Below are 13444 nucleotides of genomic sequence, written 5' to 3' on the forward strand. Positions count from 1 at the left end.
GAGTGGTTGGTGTAGCTCCTTGCTAATAGAAGATCGTATGGATCTTACATAATGATCCATACTCTTCTCTTTCACTTGTAATTGGAGTAAATCACCGAGGCAGCAAGAACTGGCAGTAAAGTATCCATGAGAGAAAAGTACCATTACACATTATATTCTTGTCTTATATACAGGAAGAATTTCCAACTCTTCTACAATGGCCATTTCTTTATTCAAATGAGAATATTCTAAAAATAGTGAAATTGGTCACTCGTCTTAAATTTTCTTGAACGTTGACTGCTATTCCCAAGAGACTTAAGTTCTTGAAATTTCCAGTTTTCCTAGGACATGACCTGATCATCTCAATCGGCTGCTCTCCACGATTTCAATAACTTCACTCTTGATTCTATCTGTCGTGGCCTTACCACACATCCATCTTTATGTCCTCGTTCCTCAATGGACCAAAATAAAAAAATAAAGTCATAATAGTTTATTTATTTATTTTTTAGGGGGGGGGGAGAAGAGGCAAGAAAGAACTGACTCTCTTATTTCTTACCCAGGGCGAAGCCTCTAGGAAAAGAAAAAGAAAAGAAAGTCATACAAGTAATTTATCAGCTTTATAATAATCAATCCTTTTTCACCGAAATCTATTAGAACAGAAATACTAAAGAAGTCCAGTAATTCTCTTCATTGGTTATGCATTTATCAATATTTGAATCTCCCTCTTTAACTTTTAAAAAAGGTCATCCATTTAATCAACAAAACCATTTGCACAGTCATTAAATTTGAAGTAATTATCTTCTAATAAATTGACATTTGTACATGACCAATGAAAATTATTATAGAACTTCAAATAATTTTCTTGGTTGGTTAACCATGCACCAACATGTGATTCTCCCTCTTTAACTGAAAAAAGAGTAATTGATTACATCGATGATTCTCCCTCTTTAACTGAAAAAAGAGTAATCGATTACATCAATGATTCTCCCTCTTTAACTGAAAAAAGAGTAATCGATTACATTGACATGATCATGGGCACATTCATTCAAATTGAAATAATTTTCTAATACACATTGCCATGCGTACGTGGTCTGAACCATCTATTTATCGAGAACCACAAAAAATGAAGGGGAACTGTCTATTTGTCAGAGTCCACCTCGGGTGGGTCATGGACCAAATCTGATCAAGGGACCACTTCATGTTGAATTCACTCCTACTACTGAAAGTGTTTTCCCTGCCATTTTCCTTCATGACTTCCCTGAAGTAAAAAAATAAAATGAATCCATTTTGAAGTGTTTTCCATTGTAGGAAAATTTAAATACAGATGGTACAATGACACACAAGGCTTGTTAGTTGGTAGTGCTTTAGTAGTTGGCTGGTTAGACTTGGTTTCAACTTTCAAGTAACATTGAATGTTGTTTGTGCGTATTTTTGCACCAAAGGGAAGGGAAGCAGTGGTTCCATTAAATTAGATGCCTGTCTGGTTTAATCAGTAATTGGATTATTTGTGCGCTTTGGTACTAAAAAAAAGTGCTAAACGGTTCCTTCTGGTTGGGTGGACCACCTAATGTCTGGTTTCTAAACATTGCATGTATAGTCTTCGCCAAATATATATATATATATATATATATATATATATATATATATATATATATATATATATATATATATATTCTTGTTTTTGTATTCAATGATAATGTTGTTGACATTTACATACTATGAAGTTCCCACATTTATTCTTCTCATGGTACTTTGTGCATTTGGGAAACAGGACTCTTGTTGTCATTTATTCTCGCAATTTATGTCTTGCAGTCTTCTCAAGACAAACTAGCAAGGTATGATGCTTCTTTATTGTCAGTAGAATCTGCACAATTTCAATATACCAGATGTATTATATGTGATGCTCGAATGAAAGAAATAGTGCTTCTTTAGTTCAACCTAACAATGTTGTGGGTTGGGCCTACCATTCGGTCCTACCATACAATAACCCAATATGTTGATTTGGTGGTCCCCATTGTAGAATAGACCATGTCCCAATATCTCCCCAATTGAAATTTCCCAGCCACCTGGTGAAAATGGAAAATTCCAACTAATGGTGATGAGGCTTCCAAATGATTTAATCCACAATTAATGATAGAAGTAGCACGTTGGAGTACATCATGCTAAATGAAGGGTTTTCAAGCCTAAAATCTTATCAAATCTTAGTCCTAAAGGTGTGGGAATTGTGAGAACCCAAAGGGATAACACAAGTGGCTGCAGGGGCCCTTTTGCACAAGAGAGATACATATATCTTTAATAATGCAAAAGCCATCCCCTCTTCTCCACCAGAGGGAGCTTTTATTGAATGAAAACTCCTACAATGCCATGTCACATTCTCCAATAAAAATCAACTTCTATCTCAAACATCCAATAGGAATTGAGCATAAAACTGCCATCTAATAAAATCCTAGATAATATCTAGTAAATCCTAAAATTTAGCAAGAAAATAAGTGAAGGATATAGAGTCTCTGATTTGTAGGGGGCTTTGAGCGCAACTTTTTTAAGGGAGGATGGGCTCTCATTTTGGTAGAAATGTGTGGAACCCACACACTTGTAGTCGCTGCATCAGACTCCCAAAGTTGGAACGTGGAAGAAACTCACCCTTGAGTCTGAATTGTTGTGAGCTGTTGATAGCATGCATCTTTATAGGCTACCCTCTTTGACTTGCAACGGGAGTTGATGATGCAGCCATCCACCGTGTGTGATTGGCTGTGATTGCATAGGATGGTGTTGGTGAACCTTCCTCTCTTCTCATCATAATCCACATGATCTAACCATGGTTTAGTTTTCTCTGAATGATACAATTGTTTTTGTGATTGGTCCTTATTAGATTCCATCAATTCGATTGTTGATCGCCCATCTTGGTTGCAATTGTCAGAACCACATTTATTACTAGTCATATCAGTCGATCCAACCATTGATGGATCATTAAATCTTTCAGTGGGTCTATCCAAGGTATTTTGTACAGTAACGGCTAGCGTATCGGTTAGCTTGTTGACCAGTATGATATGGGCGGTATCAGCCAGTATGCCCTTGTAACGGCTGGATTTTATTATTATTATTATTATTATTTAGGAAAAAATCTCAAAAAATATTGGTAAAAGTCTAAAATATGTGAGGATCCCAAATATAGTCTTTTTTACTTTTTATTTTTCGGACAGGTATTTGATGGTGTAACGGGCCACTCTTTGGCAAGAATGTTATTTGTTGGGCCGTGTCAACTCGGCTTGTTGAAAGTCGACCAAATAGGCCCTAATCAAACACAATTCAAGCTTGATTTGGTGGATTAGGGCTTGGTATATATAAGTACAATGAAACAAAGATGATAAAATTGTTTAAACTAGGTCGCGAACTCAAATTGTTGAAAGAAAATATCAATCTGGAAGAAAGAAGTCTTAGGCCCTAGGGAGACTGTTTTTATCCTTTCAGCCCTCTCTTCTTCCAACAAGTGAGCAACTTGTTGGAAGAAGAGAGAGCTGAAAGGATTGATTTGTCGGCCAAGTACAATTCTTTATCTAAAGAAGATCTAGGGTTTATGGCTGAAACATGGGGGATAAAAACACTTTTTTTTTTTTTCACAATATGGAAAGTGCTCGAGGTCGGGTTAATCAAATCAGCAACTTGGTGGTGAATGGAGTCAGAACTTCGGATAAAGAGAAGATTTCTGAAGCTATTGTTCGATATTATAAAGACTTACTTTCTTGTAATGATTGGAGAAGGCCAACTCTTGATAATCTTTAGTTCTCATCGCTCTCTTTACAAGAGGTTGAGTCTCTTAAAATTCCTTTTATGGAAGAAGAAATCAAGCTTGTAGTCGATGCGATGTGCAGTGATAAGGCTCTCAGCCCTGATCGTTTCCCTATAATGTTCTTCAAAAATTTTGGTCGATAGTGAGAAAAGATATAATGGACTTCATTTCAGAATTCTATGCAAGAAGTTGTCTTTCTAATGACCTTGGTGCTACTTTCATTGCCCTAATTCCCAAGGTAGAAGGGGCAAAGTCTTTGAAAGATTTTAGGCCAAAAAGTCTTATTGTGAGTCTTTATAAGATTCTAGCTAAAGCTCTCTCAATGAGGTTTAAGGGTGTTTTACCCAAGATCATCTCCAAAAATCAAGGCACATTCATAGCTGGTAGAAAATTCTGAATGCAACCCTAATAGCCCACGAATGTATCGACTCAAGGCACAGGGAAGGGAAGAGCGGGTTGGTTTGCAAGCTCGACATTGAGAAAGCCTATGATCATGTTAATTGGAAAATTTTGGACTATAAGCTTCAAAGGCTCGGATGTGGTCTTAGATGGAGAGGTTGGATCCAGGCCTACATTCAATCCCCTTCGTTCTCAGTCCTTTTATATGGATCTTTGTTCACATATTTTAAGACCTTCCGTGGTATTAGGCAAGGCCATCCTTTATCTTCGTATCTATTTGTTGTCATTGGGGAAGCTTTCATAATGATGCTTCATAAAGCTAGAGATAATAATCTTATTCGCGGCTTCAAAGTAGTGGATTCAAGAGTGCAAGTTTCTCACCTTTGATATGCAGATGATGTGATTCTTTTTTGTGATGTGGATACAACATCCGTTGAATGTCCGCAAAAGCGGAATGCTGGGTATCCATGTTCAATGAGGTTCTCTCGCAAGTAGCAAGCAACTTGAGCTGCAAGAAAGGTTCCTTGACCTCCTATCTCGGGTTACCTCTTTGTATTGGAGAACCAACGAACCACTTATGGGATAAAGTCATTGTAAGGATCGATAGTAGACTTTCTACTTGGAAACGCCGATATCTTTCAATGTGAGCTAGGTTGATTCTTCTTAAAATGACCCTCTCAAACTTGCTTGTTGATTTTACGTCTTTTTTCAAGTGCCCGAAATCGGTATTGGACTATCTTAATAAAATGAGAAGAGACTTCTTGTGGAAAGGGGTAGAAGAAAAGAGAAAATTCAATCTAATTAAGTGGAAGGATGTTTGTAAGCCTCTCAAGGAAGGAGGGACTGGTTTGAAGGATTTGGGCCTCATGAATGTTGCTCTTCTCAATGGAGATTTGGCTCCAAAGCGGGTAAATTATGGAGAGATCCCATTGCCGCTAAATACGGTATCTAATCGGGGTTTGGAGCATAAAATCTTCATCTCTCTATCGTGCTTCAAATGTTTGGAAAGCAGTGGTGGCAATAGAGCATCTATTTCGTGAAGGAATGTCCTTCTCTATAGGTTGGGGAACTGAGTCTATTTTTGGATTGATATTTGGTGTGGGGACAGGCCGTTGCAGGAGATTTTCCCAAGATTGGCTAATCTTGCTTCGGATAGGTTTGTTACGGTGCATTCTTGCTATTGCAATTCTAGTGGCTCCATAGTTTGGTCTCCTCCATTTTGGATGAGGAATTTATTAAATTACTTGATTATGTTAGGTTCTACATGCCTTCCCCTCAGGAGGAAGATTCGATTATCTTGAAAGTTCACAGATCTGGTATTTTCTCGCTGAGATCGTTTTATAGCTTCATATCCAGGCCGCAGTCGCCTACCTCATTTCCTTTTAATCATTGGTTGTATAGAGCTCCCCCGCCGTCCCCCCCAAATGGATTGCCACATTTGTGTGGCTCGTTGGTAGGAAGAGAGTTCTCATGATCTACAATCATCAAAGAAGATACTTTGGTTTCACCCAATATCTGTTGGTATGAATACTCTCTTATTACTTACCCAAGATAAAGCCTGAAAAGATACAACAAGTGGGGCTCACCCCTAAAAAAAGAAGAAGCAACCCACACCCTGGGCGCAAGGGAGAAAAAAGGAAACAAAGATAAGAAAGGAAAGAAGGCAAAAAGTGCCACTAGGAGTGCAGAAACCCACAGCCTAGGCTAGGCATCAAATCAAGCCATCAATCTTAGCTTCAATGATAAAGCGAGAGGTGGAATGCACGGAGACAGAGGCCAGCTTTAAGAGAGTTGAACGGATGTGCCCAGAGACGATCCCATCATGGCTCCTAGTAGCAACAATATACGTGCCCTCCACGGGCAAAGAGGCACATCTCCTACGAGGAGGAAGGATCCGTGATGGTTGCAAGACTTTTGACTATTATGCACAAGAATGGTAGCACCTACAAAGTTTACATGACAAAAATTAGATATGCCTTGAAATAAAATTTAAAGGAATTTATCCAACATCCCTTGCATGCTAGCATTAGAGACTTTCCCCAGATTGGATGAGCGGTAGGGGGAAAACAAAGGAGACCAACCTTAGAGATAGAGATCTCAGTGCAAGCTAGAGTCCAAGATGAAGCATGTCGTTGAGATTGAAGATGCAGTTTTGGAGATTGCTCCATCCGTACAGCTCTAAAGGTGGAGTGAGTTGATGGACCGGGTTAATAATGTGCTCGAACTTCCATCTTGCAACATCATGCGGCGCAATCCGGTGCACCTCGAGTGCACCTCCTCTGGTGCACACACGAAACGATTGTGGGGCCCACAGAGATGTTTTTGAGAAATCCACTCGGTCCATGATGCTCCATGGGCTTAACTGGGGCATCTTGACTGGAGATGTGGCAAATCCAATGCTTAGGTGGGCCATACTAACCGAATCACGGTCTTTAGGTGTCGATTACATCAATCTAACGGTCGAATCGATCCCCAATCTGACCATCAACAGTCAGAAGGTCCTAATCGGTCATTTGTATGTTCAAGACTTGTTACCATCCAAATAATAATATTCATATTAATTTAATTTAATTTTATTATTATTACATGTATATATATATTTTGTCATGTTGTGGTCCCACTCTGTAGGTTATTAGGACTAACCGTCTCATAATTTTATATTATTAAATATTTAACTATTATTACTATTATTATTACCTATACATTGTTATTTATTTATCATTTTATTCTACCTATATGTAAGATGTAGGGCTACTTGTTATGTGTCATTTAGCTACATATCCTAATATTAGGGTTACTTTGCATTAAAGTGAGCCACACCACATGAATATCTAATTACCAAATCACGGTTTACTGAGCATTCAATCAATCCAACGATTGGATTGACTAGCATTTAATTTATCAATAACCCTTGGGATCGTAAATAATTCTTTAGGTGTGATCTGGGAGTTGAATATGAATCTAGATAATCTGATTTGTGCTTTCAAGGGATGAACCGTACAACAGAAGGTTGTAAACCTGATGAACAGTGTATCTTTAGATTTAGATCTTGCAATCAATGATGAACGGCTTAATTGGTCTATAAAAGTGATTGAGATCCTAAAAGAGATGTCTCTGAAGCTATGATGGACTATTTTGAAAATCAATCAGATGGATAGCTTGTTATACGAATGAATGTTGTACTAGACAGTTGAGATGGATAAATTGAGAATCATTGGATATTGCTGTGTAAGGGTAGCTACGTGTGTTTCCACACACATTTAAACTGATTTAGGTAGCACCCGAGTACTAAAAAGTATGAGGTGTTACAGAGACAGAGAGAGAGAGAGAGAGAGAGAGAGTTACACTTACACGCTTAGTAGTAGAAAGGGAGAGGGAAAAGAAAAGGAGAGATTTAGAGAGAGAGAGAGAGAGAGAGAGAGAGAGAGTTACACAACACAATTACAAAAACACAAATTACACAATCTAAAATTCGAAAATCGGAAATATATTCTTCACTTGACTTCTCTTCAGTGACTTGAGTCTCGAGTCTTGAGAAAGTTGTAGACTTGTACTCTTGTAAGTTGTAACTTTTAATTTGTGAGTAACAAACCAAAAAAAAAGTTTTGAGTCTCTCGATTCCTGAATGCAAGGAGAGAGATAGAAAGAGAGAGTGGTGGGTGTATGAATATGATTATGAAATTTAGAACTTAAGAAGAAACTAGAAGGAGATAGAATAAAAGTAGAATTAGAAAATGTAATGTGAGACTTGAGTTGACTTGAATTCAATTTCGATGTCTTCTTGAATCTTGCTTGCTTTATTTTCTTGATTCTTGAATCCTGAATCCTTGATTGAAACTTCAAACTGAAAGAAATATGGAGCTTGGGCCTTGGAATTATGTAAAAGAGAATGAGAGATTTGAGACTTTGAAGGTGAGAGAGAGAGAGAGAGAGAGAGAGAGAGAGTGCAAATAGGAGTGTTTTGAATGCCTTTTTATAGGGAAAAAAGACGGATTTTATTTATTTATTTATTATTATTATTTTTTAAATTCTAACGGTCAGATTTCTGACCATGGGCGAATATGTGATCGCATATTCTCGCACATGTGGCATATGCGATTGCATATGTGCAGAAATTGCATATGCCACTGTCACATATGTGATTTCTGCTGCACTGCGCGCATATGCCACGTGCAATCGCACATGACAAAATTGCATGCAATGCAACAAATTTATCCTCCACGTAGATGAACCGCATACTCTTCTTCTCGAGTCTTAGCTGCACAGAGTATACTAGGCTAAGCCAACACGAACGACTCCTGTAACATACTAGTTTTAAAAGATTTCTTCACATGACCAATGGCCTTGTAAGACCCCTTTCTGAGAGTCTCTAGGCTAGTTATCCCTCCTTCCATACATTGTAGGATGTAAGACTTCTCATACCAAATCGCACACTCTATGGGAGTCTTCTCCTTGTCTTTAGGGACATGAAAAGTCCAATTGAGCACTTTATACCATATTTCAATAGCAACCTTCACCTTCTTCCCACAATCCATCAGCTATTAAAACCACTTATTTGCTGCTTTGACTTCCAACTCTGTAAAATGCACAAAAGTGAAACCTCGACCTATACTCGTTAGCCTGCAATGAAGGATAACAACATCCTTTATCTTCTCATTGTCATGCCCCAAACTCGGCGAACGGGCTAACAAATTCCCAAGCTCCGAATCTAGTGGTGACAGCCTCCGTAGTACCCCATCCTCGGCTTCTAACTCCCATACGCTAGGTCCGGATCCTCGGATCCCATGAAGAGGATTTTTAGGGTGATTTTTTGTACACATGAGCATAACCATAAGCGTACCAATACCAAAGAAAACATTATCACATAAATATATGATATAACAAAAGTCCAAAAGACCAAGCACATGATTTTGCCTCAATGCTGCTGTGGCCTAGCTTAACCTGTACGTAAACAACGTGCGTAAGCTTACCACGAAGCTTAGAGAGTGCGTGCGTGTGTGCGCAATGCATGCGAGAAGCATACAGATATCCAAGTAAGCGGAAATGATGGAGGGCTAAACTGGAAAGTCCATAAATGCTATCAGCCATACCTAGGCTATGTAATTCATGGGCTTACATGGCTAAATGTCATATGCTAAGGATGCAATGCACACGCCAATCCTCCACTAGTCCACATCGCACGCAAGACCAAGTGAGTGCAAAGACCTCACTATCCGCCTCGTCAGTAGTACACGAAAACCCACCCGACTCGTCGATAGTGAACCCATTTTACGAGCTGGTCAGACTTGACCTAGCATTTAGCCCTCTGCACCTAGGAGGGTAAGGTTAAACCCCTTTCCAACCGATCCCGACACAGTGGGAGACGCGGCTTACCGATATCCAATCATCATGCGCTCATGAATTCACTCGGTCTAGATGTTGGAGCATCCTATTGGTACTCCAGGGTTTATGAACTTTCACCCAGGGGCACTTGTGATGCCTTGTAACCTAAACAGTTTTCGATGTCCATAAAAGCATCCGCCAGCCACACAAGATTGCGATACTACATCCCTGGTGTTGCTGAGTAGATGCGAAGTGTCATACATAGTGCATAATGCATGCATCACACTATCCAAGTCATGCATCAATCCTGCATGTACCGCACGATCATTGCGATACTACATCCCTGGTGTCGCTAAGGAGTAGATGTGTGACGTGTCATACATAATGCATAATGCATGCATCACACTATCCAAGTCATGCATTAATCCTGCATGTAAAGCGCTTTCATGCAGGGTGACCCTATCTCGTACGGGTCCCCTAAGTAACTCAAGCCGAGAAGGCGTATGCTATGATCAATCGTCATTCATAACAGGCTTACAGATGATGTGTATGGGTATATGAATGAGTATAATATCCGTTACACTAAGCATATTATCGGTGTTGACCATCAAGTTAAGTACCCTAGCATTTTATCAAACATATCATGTGATGTTCGGCCTTGAATGGCCTGAAATATAGAGAGCGGACTCGATTAGTGGGCCTCTCTAGCAATGCAAAGGTCTACATGGCATGGCCCACTTGAAACTTGAATCGGTCCATCACACGGTGCGAACATTAAAATGATCTAGGAACTAATGTTTGGTACGGATGAAATATAAACATCAAGGTGGTACCTACAGACAGGTTTGGTGGCGAATAAACATTACAACACGTGCGTAGGATTTTTTTAATGGTAAGCACTTAATCACTACTATATGTTGGTGGGGCATAGGACAGTTCCAACTTTGGGCATTATTGTCCCAACGTACTATGATATGGCCCACTTGTGATCTGGAACTACCTCTCTCTCTCTCTCTCTCTTTTATTTTTTTAAACCAATCTTAAAATTAGCTAGAAAAAATTGAATGGATGGTGTGGATCAAACACACACCAGGTGGGCCCCATGAGGTGGCCCCTGCTGGACAACGTGCGCATGCACGCTATTTACATAGGTTCAGAACTGTGGCCACAAGAAACTCTGGATTGAGTTGATACTTGTGGTTTCCCTTCCTCAATATGGCCCACTTGTGGACCTATTGACAGAACTATTGAATGCGAACTCGGCTATAGTTATTACGGTGTCCCATGTCCTGGTGTGCTCTCCCACTAAACATCTGAGCAAACTCCCTAGGCTCCTATTGACCACCTCAGTCTTACCATCGGTCCGAGGTTGGTAGGTAGAAGAAAATTGGAGCCTAGTATTCATCATTTGCTATAGTGTCTTCCAAAAGTAACTCATAAATCACACGTCATGGTCAGACACTGTGGTTTTTGGTAACCCATGCAGTTTGACGACCTCACTAAAGAACAGCTTGGTAACATGAGATGCGTCGGAGGTCTTAGAACGAGAAATGAAGTGGGCCATTTTAGAAAACCGGTTCACGACAATAAATATGGAATCATGTTTCCGAATAGTCTTGGGGAGTCCTAGCACGAAGTCCATACTGATGTCTTATCAAGGGATGAATGCAACTGGCAAAGGTGTGTATAATCCTATATTTTGCCTTTTTCGCTTTGCCAGTTGACAAGTACGACATTGCCCTATAATTTTGGCCAGGTCTCGCTTAAGGCTTAGCGAATGAAACCTATCCTCCACTAGGGCAATGGTCTTATCTCGACCAAAATAACCTGCGACCCCTCCTGAATGTAACTCCCAGACAAGAAAATCGCAAAGGGAGGTGCGAGGTATGCACAAGCGGTCACTCCTAAATAAATATCCGTCTAAAATCAAGTACTCTCTACTAGCTCCTGACGGACTCTCTAACAACGATGCGTACACAACTCCAAAATCTGGACACTCGGAATTATCTTCTTTGATGCGCTCGAGGCCTGTGATTTCGACACTCATGGAATTGAGTAACGTGACTCGACGACTCAATGCGTCGGCATGCTTATTCTCTATATTGGCCTTGTGCTTAAGCACAAAAGTGTACTCTTGAAGGAATTGAACCCACTTGGCATGCCTATGGTTTAATTTCTTCTGAGAGTTCAGATATCTCAAGGCCTCGTGATCTGAGAATAAGACGAATTCTTGTGGCAATAGATAATTACGCCAATGACGCAATGATTACACTACCGCATAGAACTCTGTCATAGGTGGAATATTTTTGTTTTGCCTCATTCAGTTTCTCACTAAAAAAGGCGACGGGGTGCCCTTCCTGATTAGGTACTATTACGCCGACTCCTGATGCGTCACATGCGACTTTAAAAGCTTTTGAAAAATTCAGAAGTCACGTGACTAGAGCTTCGGTCATCTTGCCCTTTATCTCCATGAAGGCCTTCGAGGCTGCCTTTGTCCATTGAAACTCCCTTTTTTATGCAATCTGTGATGGGAGCCATAATGGAACTGAAGTCTCGAATGAACCGCCTATAGAAGGTGGCTAAGCCGTGAAAGTTGTGCACCTCATGAATATTGCGTTGTTCAGGCCAATTGATGATGGCCTTGACCTTCTCGGGATTTGCCGATATGTCCTCATTTGACACAACAAAACCTAAGAAGATAACATTGCTAGACCAAAACGCACACTTCTTTAGGTTGGCGTACAATTTCTAGGCTCTAAGGATCCCACAAACCTGCCTCAAATGGTTGAGGTGTTGTTCCTTGGTCATGCTATAAATCAAGATATTATCAAAGTATACGACCGGAAACTTCCCCATTAAGGGTCTCAACACTTGGGTCATCACACGCATGAAAGTGCTTGGGGCGTTAGTCAGCCCAAAAGGCATAACTAGCCACTCATATAACCCATCCTTCGTCTTGAAGGCCATCTTCTACTCATCACCAAGGCGTATACGGATTTAGTGATAATCACTTTTGAGGTCAATTTTTGAGAGGATAGTAGCATTGGCCATCATATCCAACATGTCATCAAGACGCGGTATAGGAAACAGATACTTGACTGTGATTTTGTTGATGACCCTACTATCAACACACATCCTCCATATGCCATCCTTCTTCGGTGGAAGAAGAGTGGGCACGGCACACGGGCTCATGCTCTCTCGAATGAAACCCTTTTCTAGGAGCTCGTCAATTTGTCTCTTCAATTCAGCATGCTCCTTTGGATTCATTCTCTAATGAGGGAGGTTTGGTAGAGTCGCCTCAGGGATTAGATCAATGGCATGCTGTATATCCCTCATAGGGGGAAGCTCATTCGGTAGATCATCAGGAAAGACATCACGAAACTCATGCACTACTTGAATGGCCTTAGTGGGTAACTCTACACTAGCCTCTGGTACACTTTCCCTAGCCACAAGAGCGTATACCATCGAGTCCGCCTCCGTTTCTCGCTCAAAGTCTCTAGCATTTAGAATATGGAGAGGTTTGGACTTGGACTTTGACTCCTTCAATTCTTTTGAGCCGCTCACACCACTGTGTGGTGGACTCCTTTCCGGTCGTGTTCTTGGGTGGCAGTGGATTTAGCTTAACCTTCTTGCCCTCGAACCAGAATGTACACACATTTGAACGACCAAATATGGTAACATCCCTGTCATAGAGCCATGGTCTACCCATAATGATATGGCCAACATCCATGGGAACAACATCACACCAAAGTGTCTTTATATGATACAAACTGAATAGGAACAAGACAACTGTGTGAGACTGGAATGGAAGTTTCATCAACCTAGGACACTCTATAGGGTTGATGATAGGCTTCAAGCTTCAAGCCCAAACGGCTCACAGTACTAGTCGATACCACGTTGGCACAACTACCACTATCCACGATCATCTTACAACTCTTTTCCCCACATTTTGTATAA

The 13444-nt window shown here is 40.3% G+C and overlaps 1 protein-coding gene across 2 annotated transcripts in view; it reads left to right on the forward strand.

The window, feature by feature from the left end:
• The window catches only part of LOC131223807 (uncharacterized), a 77132-nt gene that overhangs the window by 59903 nt on the left and 3785 nt on the right, over positions 1-13444 (forward strand). Inside the window, exon 8 of one of the 2 annotated variants that reach the window (XM_058219316.1) lies at positions 1751-1814. The exons of the other annotated variant lie outside the window; for it this stretch is intronic. Within the exon in view, the coding sequence (XP_058075299.1) occupies positions 1751-1814 (64 nt within the window). The remainder of the gene's footprint in view (positions 1-1750; positions 1815-13444) is intronic. 2 annotated transcript variants of the gene reach the window in all.

The sequence above is a fragment of the Magnolia sinica genome, chromosome 13 (genome assembly GCF_029962835.1).
Source record: "Magnolia sinica isolate HGM2019 chromosome 13, MsV1, whole genome shotgun sequence".
Lineage (NCBI taxonomy): Eukaryota > Viridiplantae > Streptophyta > Magnoliopsida > Magnoliales > Magnoliaceae > Magnolia > Magnolia sinica.